At 41.9% G+C, this 13,540-nt stretch overlaps 1 protein-coding gene across 1 annotated transcript; it reads left to right on the top strand.

Annotated features, from left to right (window-relative positions):
- The first annotated feature begins 930 nt into the window (after positions 1-930).
- LOC102090179 (amine sulfotransferase) lies at positions 931-13,119 on the top strand. The gene is made up of 7 exons (XM_005507454.3): positions 931-1,081; positions 4,433-4,602; positions 7,045-7,253; positions 9,256-9,382; positions 9,956-10,050; positions 10,953-11,133; positions 12,492-13,119. Exons 2-7 carry the CDS (start codon positions 4,464-4,466, stop codon positions 12,614-12,616), a joined length of 876 nt encoding a protein of 291 aa, XP_005507511.1. The 5' UTR covers positions 931-1,081; positions 4,433-4,463; the 3' UTR covers positions 12,617-13,119.
- The last annotated feature ends 421 nt before the right edge of the window (positions 13,120-13,540 follow it).

Here is a 13,540-nt window from a genome sequence, read left to right as displayed (position 1 = left end):
AGCGATGTGCCAGGGACTGGAACATCTGGTGGAGCACCTTCCCATCTAGTTTTAGGATCAATAGATGTTGTCTTTCATTATTATTAAACACTTGGAACAGACATTGCAGTTATAAAATACTAGAGACATGCCTGGTTTGAGCAGAAAGCAAAGCAGAACAAGCTTAATCTTTCCCTGTAAGGGTGAAAAAAACCTCAGGCCTGCTCTCTTTCCGGCTCATTCACGTGTTGACAAACCTGACTGATCAGTTGTGCAAGCCTGGGGACTATCTGGGGAACTGATCCAGGTTAAAAAGTACTCCTATACAAAATACAACACAGAACAGGGGAACAAAATGTTCTTTGTGATGTTGTTGGAGTGCAGGTTTCAGTGAGAAATGTACCTGGCATTGATTTATTTCAGTTATAAAATATCTGACAGAAAAACTTAACATGAAGACATAGACATAATTAATCCAAGTAGCTCATTCCAGGCTAGTGGCTGAGCCCAGGTTGGACCAGTCTGATCGACCACTTTGGTGGAGTAGTGGATCCAGGCTGTTCTTTGGGATTACTGTCACACATAGCTTGGAGGAAAACAATCAAACACACAAACACCAAACCAATAAACAAAAAACCCACAAAACACAAAAACAAACAAACAACCCAAAACAACCAAACAAAAAACCCACACAATTTGGGCAAAAGTTCAGTGAAAGCTGAGAAAAAAAATCTAGCAAAAAGAAAAAGATTGTATTCAGTTCTGCTCCTCATCAAGCTTCCTCGATAATGCTGTTGATTTAAAAAAAAAAAAAAAAAAAAAAAAGAAAAAAATAGGAATAAAAAAAGAGCATTTAAATAATTTAATTTCAAAAATCTTTCTGGACTGCTTTCACTTTTTGTGAGTTTTATTAATTCTCTAATCTCTGCCTACATTCGACATAAGAAAATATTGAAAGCAAGCCAACTAGCACGGTGTCAATGGGTTCACATGTCAGTTAAAAAGGAAATATGACACCTTGTGTCTCCAGAATTACCTGCATCCACCAAGCTGGGCAGTAGCACTGCACATCTCCGTGGGCACTGAAGAGAGAGCAGAGGAGGTAAGTGTGCCTGAAATTATTAGAATGATAAATCAGAGAGTTAAATAATTCTCTATCAACCGCTCAGTAAGATAATAATTATTGTACACAGGCCTCTTTTGTAGACCATTTTGGCACATACTGCCAGAAAGAGCTGCAGAGAACTAGGGACTAGAGCTGGTAATGCTTGAGAGGACAACTGACCAAAGCAGGGTTGTCTCAATGCTGGTGTGTAAACCAGAGTCTCACTGGGCTTTTTTGTATCACTCAACAAAGACATTTGAGGTGTAGCTGTGAGGTAATTAGCTAAGCGAAGTGTGTGGCCACTGTGGATTTAGGAGATTAACTGGCACACAGCTTTGTGTCTGCATTTGGAGATAGATTTTTGAAATGTGTTTTTGAGATGTGTCACTGGCTGGTACAAGCACACCTGAATGTTTGTTTTTTTCTCCCATCATATACATTAGATCATTAATAGGCTGTCCAGGAAATGGGTCAAGGCTTTTTTCTATGATATTTTTTTCACAGTATTTTCACAGATCTGTAAGAAACAAGCAATGCAATAACCTTTGTCCAAAAATTATATAAAACCTCATGTTTTTGACAGAACAAGATCAAGAAGGTTTCTGTATTCTGTGCATTGAGTGTGGCCCCTTTTTATTTCCCACAAATTCCTTGTTCTTTCTCCTGCATCAGTAACACTTTTCACTCATTCTCCATATTTTTGCATCCTTAGGACTTCCCTGGCTTTGTTATCACAACTTGAATTTAAAAGTGTACCAAGTGATTTCTAGATGTGGGGTTTTCTCCATTTAGAGCTCCACCTTTCTGGTTGTTGTTTCAGTCAGTGAAACACAGGCTTTGCCATGAGGCAGGCAGCCCCTCACCACACGCAGCAGCAGCTCCACTTGCTCCTCTCTCTGCCCTGTCCACGGCCCACAGCACCGGCATGGCTGGAGGGAGGGCAGGGCAAGCACAGGGGTTGGTACTCCCGTGAAGGAGACATCCAGCTGCATTTCTTTGCCCATGAGTCTTTGGCAGTAGAACTGAGCTTGTGCATCCCGCAAAACAGAAGATCTTTTTGTTGTTGTCTAGTGACATCACATGAGGGTGTTGATAGGAGAAATTAAATTTGATTAATCTCAGATAACAAAGGCATGTGTTTATCTTAAAACTCAGTAGCACTTCATGTGCAAAGAGTTGTTTAGATCAGGGCCTGACACAGTCTTTGCTGCTTCTGAGGGACGTCTGTGTGTCCTTCTGCAGCCGCTGGAGCTTACCAGACCCCATCTGCCCAGGGCAGGGTGAGCAGCAGGTGTGTCCCCCTGCTGCACCCCTTCCACTGCCCAGCCAACCAACCCATGCAGCCCCAGGGCTCCAGAGGCAGCACAAGCCCCGCAGGCACTGTCTGTGCACACAGATGCTTTACTATGGCCAGGACAGTGGCAGTCTCCAGGGCTTTTTGAGGCACCTGATCAGGAGGGCAGGTCCTGGCTGTGAGGGCCCGAGGGCAGTGCTCCTGCCCAGGGCAGTGCTCTGGTGCAGCACAGACAGCACCCAGACAGGGGAGTTCATGTGCCAGGAGGGCAAAGGGGAAGCCAAGGACTAACTGGAGAGAAGCTAATGATAACAGGTGGGATCAGGAACGTCATTTCCAAGGTCTGCCTGTTGTGGTGAATTCAGATAATTCAGATAATTCAGCTGGTTCATTTTGTGCAATCAGCTGACTTGACAAATCTGATATTCCAAAGGTGAAGCAATGGCAAACACAGCAGTCCAAGAGGGCATGGGAATGATTGAATTGCAAGGGGAAGGCAGGGGGTAGAAACCCAGACAAAATTCTGGGTAGGAAAGTCTGTCTTTCCAAACATTTTAGCCCACGTAAGACAATAGTTGTGATGTCCAAGCCTGGAAGAGAATTTTCTTATGTCATTTTTGCTAAGGCTTCTACATTTTCTAATGATATTAACAAATTGCTCATCTGCTGAGCAGGACTGAGTGACCGGGATGTTAAGTTCACTGAAATCCATGGATGTATCATTCAGCTCAAAGACTGCAAAAGAGATACAGACCAAAACCTTCAAACATAGACACTCCATTTGGCTCCGACTCAGTTACAAAAGTTAGTCTCTCTCTTCAGTCTCTCTTACTCTTCCTGTATCTCTCCAAGAGTTTGCCCTTCCCTAGTCACCATGACAACAATGATTAATATATTTTTCTGGCAAATATACAAGGCTGTAAACAACAATCTCATAAAACCAGAAAGCCTGTTTAAGAAAAGAATACAAGTTCATGCTTATCTATCCCAGATTGCAGAAATTTTGCTTGCTACGGGAGAAACATTAGTAATGAGACAGAACAAGTAGAAGGAGGCAGAAATTGCCATAAGACATTCCAAATGCAGTTTCAGCCATAAAATTCAGAATGAGAGCTAGCAGTAGAGCTAGCTCTGTTCAAGAACTACCAACATCACAAAGAAAACTCTACAGTCACTCAGATCCTAGAGGAATCATGATAAATTATTTTTATGTAGGCTGCCTTCAGTTACATTGATTTTTACATGCATGTAGCATACATTTGTACATGAGTAAAGGGTATTGCTGTACACCTCAATTTTTTTTTTTTTTTTAATTTTCGTTAGAAACATATCCTAAGTGATATTCTTATGAAAATCTGAAAGCTAAATTTCTAAATTTCAGTGTATTGTTTCCAGAATTTTCATAGAATCATAGAAAGGTTTGGGTTGGAAAGGACCTTCAAAGGTCATCTAGTTCAACCCCCCAGCAACAAGTAGGGACATTTTCAACTAGATCAGGTGGCTCAGAGCCCCATCCAGCCTGACCTTGAATGTCTACAGGGATGGGGCATCTACCACCTCTCTGGGAAACGTGTTCGAGTGTTTCACCACCCTCATTGTAAAAAATTTCTTCCTTTTGTCTAGCCTGAATCTCCCCTCTTTTAGTTTAAAACCATTACCCCTTGTCATATTGCAACAGGCCCTGCTAAGAAGTCTGTCCCCACCTTTCTCATAGGCCCCTTATAAGTACTGAAAGGCACACAATAAGGTCTCCCTGGATCCTTCTCTGCTGCAGGCTGAACAACCCCAACTCTCTCAGCCTTTCTTCATAGCAGAGGTGTTCTATCCCTTCAATCAGTTTTGTGGTCTCCTCTGGCCCCTTTCCAACAGGTACATGTCTTTCCTGTACTGAGGGCTCCAGAGCTGGACACAGTACTCCAGATGAGGCAGAAATGCATTTTGCTAAAATTTGGCAGCACTGGTTTCTGAGTCTGAGTTACTCGTTTGTTTGTGTGTTTGTTTCTGTGAGGTGACAACCAAAGAAAGAGGTATAACTTTACATTTTCTCATTACAGGTTATTTGCCTATTAAGACAACAGATTAATAATGGAACCATCAAAAGAATATGTGTTCAAATACAAAGGATTTTATTTTGGTGTAATTACTACACTTGAACACGTAGCTTCATTAGAGAATTTTGAAATCAACGATAGTGACATATTTATAGCTACTTACCCAAAATCAGGTAAGAATGGAACTGTTTCTAAAGGGGGGTGAAATCTGCCTTTATTAGGCCATCTAACTGCAGCAGTACCTAGGGTTGTTTGCTTTTAGACCTGAATTATCTCTGAGTATACGCAGTGTAGCATTAAGTACAAACCCTGCATAGCTATGGTTTGAACAGCTAGACACAAGGTTCCTTCTCATGTCCAGCTGAATTGGTATTACTTGTTCTTGGACTCAGTCTTGCAGGTGTACTCAGAGCAAGCTACACACAAACCAAAATGACCTCCTGTGCCTCACAAACACCTACATAGTTTTGATAGGGCTGGGTGCATGAGTGTTGGAGCTGATTCTGAGATATCTGGAATGATTTGTGGACTCACATGGAAGGTGAATTGGTGGTTGTTGCATCCACATTACAACCAAGCAGGAGACCAGAGCAAATGTGAGTCACTGATCTATACCTCTTTTCAAGGATAACAAAGTACTATTTGCCTACATAGCAACACAGGACACTAGTGTGATGAATTCTGTATTCCTATTTCTGAAGCAAATACAACTGAGCAAGCACCTGGCTTCACTGTCATCTTACATGAAATCTAAAGTCTTGACATGCCTACATCTGTATATTTCCGTACAAGTTCACTTTATGCTCTGAAACTGGTCTACCCATTTTTCAAGACTGCATTTCTTCAGTGATTAGTAGTTAATGACTTGATCATGCATTAAGCGGTGATTTAAGACTAAAGCCTTGACACCTCTGTGACCTTGACAATCTGTGCTTGTACTTCCAAGGCCTCTGCTGTCCTCTTCTCTTTGTGCTCTTAGGAGCCCATACCGTTATCCTTTGGTTTTCTTCAGCAGCCTTCAAGATGCAGCTTTCACATGACATGACTAGTGTTTCATTAGCATATGTCCCTTTCCTAGCACCACTGAACATCTTGCTGAAGTTCACTGTTCCCTCAGGTATCCATTTGAAACACGTGAGGCAGAAAGACATTCTTGAGTGAAGCCCAGAGGGAGTGGCAGGGAGCATCAGGTGTAGTTGTGGTAAAGGTAGATGCGATACGAGAAGCCTGTGGAGGGGTCATGGAAGAAAGAGCGAGGGGACAGGGAGCTCAGGTGATGCCAGCTTGCTGTCAGGCAGCACCAAGGTGAGCTGACCAAGTAAGGCAGAGAGGGAGGATAAGAAGGCAGTATTTAAGGGGTAAAGATGTTACGGCACTGAGATGAGCACATATTTGCAAGTAGGAGTTTCATGTTGAAAAGTGATGGACTATCCTGGGACACAAAGGACTTGGAACATGATTTTGAGTTATGAATTGCACAGAATGTCATCTCTTTCTCATTCATGCCTTTTCCTCTGTCTTGCCCCACTACACTCTTTCTCTCTCCCCAGTTATCAATCTAAGGTATCTGCCAATCCTTCCATTGAATCTCTACTACTGTGCAGAAAAAATTTCCAGGTTGGTTATGCTGAGCAGAGCAAGCCAGTCAACAGAGCTGTGAAATCATTGGCTATGGTTCCTCTGAACCATAGCCAGGGCTACTTCTTTTTCTTGCCCAGTGACGTTAAATCTACAGTCTAATCTCCAGAGCAAATTGCTTCCATCCCGGGTGAGGTCTTAACAACTAGGCTTTGGTTTCAGATGCCTTCCTTTCTCTGTGCTTGCTCAGGGTAACCTACAGCAATAGTTCAATGCTCTTCTGCATTGATTTGAATGATCTCAAGTGTCCATCTTTACTGGCCTATGGTATAAAAGAGGAAAGGAACCAGCACTAGGATAGTCCTGAGAAGGCCAGAGGACCTGGGGCTAAACAATTCTGCTCATTGCCCAAGTGAGCTAATCATTCAGGATTTGCCTCCCACCATTATCAGCTGGCACACGAACACACACTGGCACAGCAGGGTCCTGCTTTTTTAGATCATTCTTGCCAGCAGCTCTGACCCTGGAGTCAGATCTCCTCCAGGGAACTTGAGAGAACCTGTTTCCACAAACATTTGCTTTGTGGGGTTCACTTGTGCTTTACAAACACAGTGTTGTCAGCTGTTTATTTCATGACATCTCACAACACTCTGCAGGAGTTCTAGGAGCAAAGGTGTTTTCCAGATCCACACAGCATGAGATATTTTTAGGTGCGTGGCCCACAGGGATGCAGTCATTCATGTTGCCACAAGAAGATGAGGACAAACCTAATTTTTATGAAGCTGAGTGTACTGGGTGAAGGAACTGAAGGTTTAGGTACTGGCTATGGCTTTTCTGCAGAAACGAAACAAAAATATGCTTTTCTTTTGCACTCAACAGTCACCAAAACAATGTTTGTCCTCTTCGGTATGTAAGGTTGTATTTATATTCACAACATGAAACTACCTATAGCTGTGCAGATGCTCTGTTTATTACAATATACTATCTTTAATTAAAAAAGATCAAGCAAAGTTCAAATAAAAAGGTTTCCTTCTCAGGAACTGTGTGGACTCAGAACATTTTGGCCCTAATAATGAGTGAAGGCCACCGTAATGGAACAGAAAATATGGAAATGATGGACAGAATCCCATGGCTGGAATACAATATAAAAAATGCGGATTTTGCCACTCTTCCTTCACCTCGTATTTTTGCCACCCACCTGCCTTACTACTTAGTTCCAAGAGACATGAGAAACAAAAAAGGACGTGTAAGTGATGTTATTTTAACAATTTCCTTAAAACCAATCATGCCAATTTGCCTCAGTAATTGCTCCAAATCCTACCTTTTTCCTCTTTCAGTTCCCTGTGTCTCAGTATAAATATCACCTCCTTCATATATGTGGGGAGATCAGGGACCTTCTAAAGCCCATTTCTTCTGTTTCCTTTTGCAAAATCTCTCCACTCCAATACTGTTACTGAGAGGGGTGGTGCATCTCAGTAGGATCTGTCAGGGTCAAGGACTTGCACTGATTTTCCCCTTGTGAAAGTGTCCAATTCCAGTGAAGTTATGAGTCTGAAAAAACGTCTACCACACAGAAAATATGAGTAGAATGGGACTATAGTAGGTAGAAAGTGAGAACTGCCTTTTCTTACTCCCCAGTGCTGTGAGTTTTTGAATAGGACTCTCCATCATAAGCTGTGCCATAGCTCAGGGCCTGTCTCCCATGGAAAGTGCCTCCCTGGAGACAGCTGTAACCCGAATGCTACACTAAGGCTCACTGGCAGAGTATGGACATGCAGACAAGTCTGAAGATGTATATGGGATGTATGCTTCTAACAGCACAGCAAGAATTGCTTTAGCCACCTTACAGCAAATTGTTACTTTGCTTCCTGGCAAAAGATCTAGTACTTCTGCTAGTCTTTCTTACAGTGGTGCCCATGACTTCTGCTCCTTTCGTCATTATTTCTGACGAAGGACTCCACACGGCTGAGTGAGTGGAAAGCTGTGGCAGAGCTCTGCCCACAAGGGCCGTGGAGACCGGCTCTTAGTGCTGCTGTTACCTTCTGCACAGATACAGGTGTCATGGGAAACTGCCATGTGCTCACCTTCTTCTTCACAGTGGCAGTGAAGTTTGGAAGAGAAAGCTCACATGCGGAAGATCTGAAATCCAAATGATGCCCAACAAAGCATGATAAAATTGCCCCAAAAATCACACAGAGCACACCAAGTCAGAATATATCAAAAGTCTCCTGACTTCAGGAAAATATTTCTTGGGCGGGGGGGGGGGGTGGGGGTATTCTTTTCCACTTTTGCTTGAATAAGTCACTCAGGCTCATATTTTTAACCAAACCATAGGATAACTTTTCCTGTGATTTCAGGACAGAGCTTTTGAACTAGGCATTTATTGAGTTTTCCTGCAATTCATTTAGGAGTCCTTATTTTATACGCCTTGGAAATAAAGGTTTTTGTTTTGCAAAAGATAATCAGATAAATTTTCAACTAAGCTGGAATCAAAAGTAGTAATTTTACCCAGTCAGCAAGGCAGTTTGAGAGCATGATTGTTCTGTCTCTCTCTGCAGACTTTTGTAACCTCGTAAGGCTGACATGCCAGGCTGTATTTTCTCTCCCTAATTAGACACCAAGTGTTAAAGAGCAGAAACTTAGTGGAAGCTGGCACATGCTGACAGTCGAAAGGCGGGAGGTTGCCCATCTCAGTGGTGGTGCCTGGACTCTGCCTGAAGCAGCAGCTCTCCTGTGGTCAGGAGTCAGCAGAAGCCAGAACAACCCTTGCCTATAACAGGTCCTTCTTTTAAGATGCCAAGGCTCCCTCTTAAGATGTCATTCCAAATCTGCCTGTGTGCTGCCTCTGGCACCAGTACCGGGAGCTTAGATCACAGAGTACTAATGCTGTCAACACTACCAAAGCTGGAATTTACAAGAAACTCTTATTCATGTCATTGAACTAATGATTTTCTAGTGTTGTTATTGCAACCTGACTGCCTTGCACAAGTGATCAGTATCCCGGAAGCCTGTAACACTAATCCCATGAAGAGAATTAGCCACAGGCATTGTACAACTGCAATGGTAATGACAGAATGACCTATAAACTAATTGACAGGACTACATTATCCAGAATTTATCTAACATGGTTGTCATCTTCAGACTGTTTTCACACATTTTTAGTGGGATCTCTATGGAAAACTACACTGATGATCAAGGCAATGGAGTCCTTTAATACTTCTGAGACTAGCCTTCTTATTGTTTTGCAGATTATTTATGTTACCAGGAACCCTAAGGATGTTATGGTTTCTTACTATCACTTCTCCAAATTCATGAACACAGTCGAGAGAATACCAGATTTTAATATTTTCATGGAGAGGTTTTTATCTGGCAAAGGTAGGATATCTTTCTTACTATGGAGCCCAAATCTTATTCCCTGACCTCAGACTGAAAGGAGATTAATTATATCAATAAATATCAATTACCAGAATCCTCAGCTATGTTGTAACCTGAATTCAAAGCTGCAGAGGCTGAGCTTGACACCATTTTGTGATGAAAGCTGGTCCAAAGGGAGTAGCATTTTCACGTCTGTGCTGCTCCCCAACAACATGCAAGCTGCTTGTTTTACCTGAATCGCATGCTGATGCAGAATTTGACTGAAAATCTCTTACTATTTTCTGCACTTGGTTAGTGGAGCTGAACCCATAAGAACAGAAATTGTACAGCAAAGATAGAGAAGTAGTTTTTTGCTTCTGCCAGTATTAATTGAGATTACTAGAAATAAAAGAGAATTTGTCACATTACCTCAGAGAATTGCCACAAAGACTGTATGTATTCCTCAAATTATCAAAAATATTATTCAAAAAAACTCTTTCAAAGACCTAAATGGCTGATAATTTTACTGTTTTACTACTAAATGTTAATAGTATTTATCTTTATTTTTTTGTTTTAATAATTTCCTTTGCTCAGTACTTGCCAGTTCATGGATGGATCATGTTGCAGGCTGGTACAGTCATGCAGAGGATTTCAATATACTCTTCCTTACCTATGAAGAAATGAAAAAGGTGAGGCCAATTAGTATTACTGCATTCAAGATACTATCTTCCTATATTGAGTACATTTTCAGACAGCTCTTTACAAGTACACTTTATACTGGAAAGTACTTAATCCGTTGTGGAGTAGATTCAAATTGAGACTTCTGAGAGGATGAAGTAATTTGTCTCATTGGTTCAAGGTCTTATAAATTACTAGACAATTATTAGGGCAAACACTTCCCAATTTGACAGACCTTATCTTCACTGTGACCCCGGAATATCCTTTCTGAAATAGTACAGAGCAAGAATTTTGCAAGTATCTTCGACAGGAATATTGTGTTCATAAGGACATTTCCACTAAAGGAAGTGCTTAAGAGGCAGGCTTTAAAGTACTTGAGGAGATCTCAAATTGCTGACCATAAGTGTCCTGTGTGGTTGCTGCCCATGCCTTTGTGAGAGTTCTTGTTTCTCAGATGGGTCTGCCTCTCTCCTCATGGACAAGCTCCAGAGGCCCCTAGCCATGGCCACCTCAAGTGCTGCTGTCCTGGTCCCTCAGCCTTTGGAGACTGGGGTTGCTCACGTTGAGTGCCTTGGTAGGACAACAAGACTGACAAAACCCCCATGGGCTGAGTGTCTTCACAGTGACAGGTGGGATTCCTGGGGTGACCTTGACAGGTATCTAGTGTGAGATGCAGACTGGGTTTGTAGTATGTGGAGCAGAATGCAGAATTCCCCATCTCCAAGGGCACGCTTCTGCCATGAGCTAGTGTCACTGCTCTCCAGTATTCAACTGATGCAAGTGAAATTATGCTCACAGAAAAATTTTGGTCAATTTTGCACCTGAATGTACATCCTTTATTATTCTGTATTCCATTACTGTATTAATTCAATTCTTTGCATCATCAAGACTCTTCAGAATTACTTTATTGCAGGATCTCAGAAGTGCTGTGCTGAAGATCTGCAGCTTCTTAGGCAAGAAGCTGAGTGAAGAGGAAGTGGACAGCGTTGTCAGACAGGCTACATTTGAGAACATGAGAAAAGATCCCAGGGCAAACTATGAGAACCTGCCAGAAGAACTAGCAGAGAAAAACAAGGGCAAATTTCTACGTAAAGGTAAAGTAGAACCAGTTAAATGCAACAATTATTTGATCCCACTCTTCTTGGTATGAGATGAACCAAGGACTTCTGGTCTCAGCTGGAATGCCCTCTTTTCAGAGGGAGAGTTCAGGTTGGTGCCAAATTAAACTTATAAGAGCAGTTTTATTGCCATGGCCTCAGTGATTTTACCATATTTTCCTGAGGATAATAAAAAGGTAACATTTTACTGATTGTAACTCAAATTGTAACAGGCCTGTCAGAAACAGGAAAAGATTTAAGGATTGTACCAAGCCAGGGGTAAGGTAATACTTTTTTTTTACTGTTTCTTACTGCCATGGTTTAATCCCACCCAGCAACTAAGACCCACACAGCCACTTGCTCACCTCCCACTGTGGCATGGGGGACAAAATCAGAAGAGTAAAGTGAGAAAACTCGTGGGCTGAGATAAAGACAGTTTAATAAGTAAAACAAAAGCCACAAATGCAAGCAAAGCAAAACGACGGATTCATTCACTGCTTCCCATGGGCGGGCAGGTCTTCAGCTGTCTCCGGAAAAGCTGGGCTTCGTTATGTGTAACAGTTACTTAGGAAGACAAACGCCATCACTCCAAACGTTTCCCTCTTTCTTCTTCCCCCAAAGTATATACTGAGCATGATGTCATGTGGTATCAAATATCCCTTGGCCAGTTGGGGTCAGCTGTCCTGGCTGTGCCCCCTCCCAGCTTCTTATGCACCTGCAGCCTTAAAAGGCTGAAAAGTCCTTGACTTGGTATAAATATATTGCTTGGCAATAACTAAAACATCAGTGTATTTTCAACATTAGTCTCATACTAAGCCCGAAACACAGCACTATACCAGCTACTAGGAAGAAAATTAACTCCGTCTCAGCCAATCCAGGACACTTACTTTTCAAGGGAAGAGTCACCTTAATTCTGTGAGCAAAGACCTTGTTGACCAACTGCCCTCTGAGTCCATGTACGGCATCCCTGGGCTCCTGGGCATTGCTGTGATGTCCTAATGCTCAGTGTAGGAGGAGACCTCCAGGAACTAGAGTGTTACACTGAGAGAAAAATGAGAGGTGTTGCTCTTAATAATTTCCTCTTTGATCTCAAATAAATCAGTAAAACACCAGAACAAATTAGTTGAATAACTTTATAAGGAGTCAGGATTACAGGTCTATGCTGTGTTTTATTCACAGCACTTAGATTTGGAAGCACGTCCTCAAAAGAGCACACAGGGCCTCCCTCAGCTGGCCAGTGACAGGGAAATGCTGAGGAAGGCAGGAATTGCTTCCCAAGACTAACACTGTTTGCAGCAGGCTTCAGAGAGGTGCATGTTCTGCTTCTCACCTCCCTTTGCTGCCTCTTTCCTCAGGCACTGTTGGAGACTGGAAAAACATCATGACAGTGGCACAGAGTGAAAGGTTTGACAAAGTTCTTGAGGAGAGAATGAAGACCTTGCCGATCAAATTTGTCTGGGATATCAATGATGAAGTGTAGGCTGGTTTTGAGTTTCATCATCCTTGGTGTTTATACTGGATAGACATATCTGAAGTTTTGGAAGAAAATACATCCATTTTCAGCTATGTTACAGAAATAATAATGATAACAGCTCAGTCAGAAAATGTGAGTTATCTGAGGAAGCTAATCAATTCCAACAGTTCCCTGTTTGAAATTTTACAAGATATATTAATCAACTTTCTTCTAGTTTGTCTATGAAGTCTAGATTGACTTCATTTCTTCATGTTTGCTTTTACTTTCATTGGCTTTAATAATACCAGAGTTGTAGACAACCCAGTGAGGATAGATCGGTGTTGCTAAAAACTCTCTGAAAAATGTTTCAGTTGTGCATTTCATGAGGCTTCTTTTGGTAGAATCTTCCATGTCCAGACTGGAAGACTGACCAGCTCCGCTATGGTTATGCTTTGATATGTTTGATTTCCTATTTCCTTGGTGAACACTAATTCTCAACTGTTTGCTATTAAAGTGACCTTCGTGTTGCATTCTCTTGTGTTGCTTATTGACTGAAACACTTCATTGCGTTGTCTGTCATGGTTCTTGAGGTCATGTCTGACACTTCACTACATGAAATACAGAGGAAAAAAACACAAGCCATAGCTACAGCAGTTTTTAAGTGAACATCCACTCTACCACACCTGATGATCTACTAGAACTACTGATGTGAAAAACTACCATCTATGATGATGTCCTTCCTCATTTATTCATTGACTCCCTATCATGGTTTAACTTGCCCATGATTCAGCTCCACACAGCAGCTTGCCCAGGGGCTTCCCCTGAGAAGACAAATAGAGAGACATATCTCAAGATTTTTTTCTTATCAACAGCTTAAAAATATTTGCAGATTCAACAACTCTACTCTTGACATGAATCTGGTCTATCATATATTCATCTTTGTAGACAGTG

The sequence above is a fragment of the Columba livia genome, chromosome 3 (genome assembly GCF_036013475.1).
Source record: "Columba livia isolate bColLiv1 breed racing homer chromosome 3, bColLiv1.pat.W.v2, whole genome shotgun sequence".
NCBI lineage: Eukaryota > Metazoa > Chordata > Aves > Columbiformes > Columbidae > Columba > Columba livia.
This window is presented reverse-complemented; position numbering and strand designations above follow the sequence as displayed.

Coding starts and splice junctions, on each gene's coding strand:
- LOC102090179 (XM_005507454.3), top strand. CDS start 4,464: ATGGAACCATCAAAAGAATATGTGTTCAAATACAAAGGATTTTATTTT. Junction 7,254..9,255: donor TGAGAAACAAAAAAGGACGT/GTAAGTGATGTT, acceptor ATTGTTTTGCAG/ATTATTTATGTTACCAGGAA. Junction 10,051..10,952: donor CCTATGAAGAAATGAAAAAG/GTGAGGCCAATT, acceptor ACTTTATTGCAG/GATCTCAGAAGTGCTGTGCT.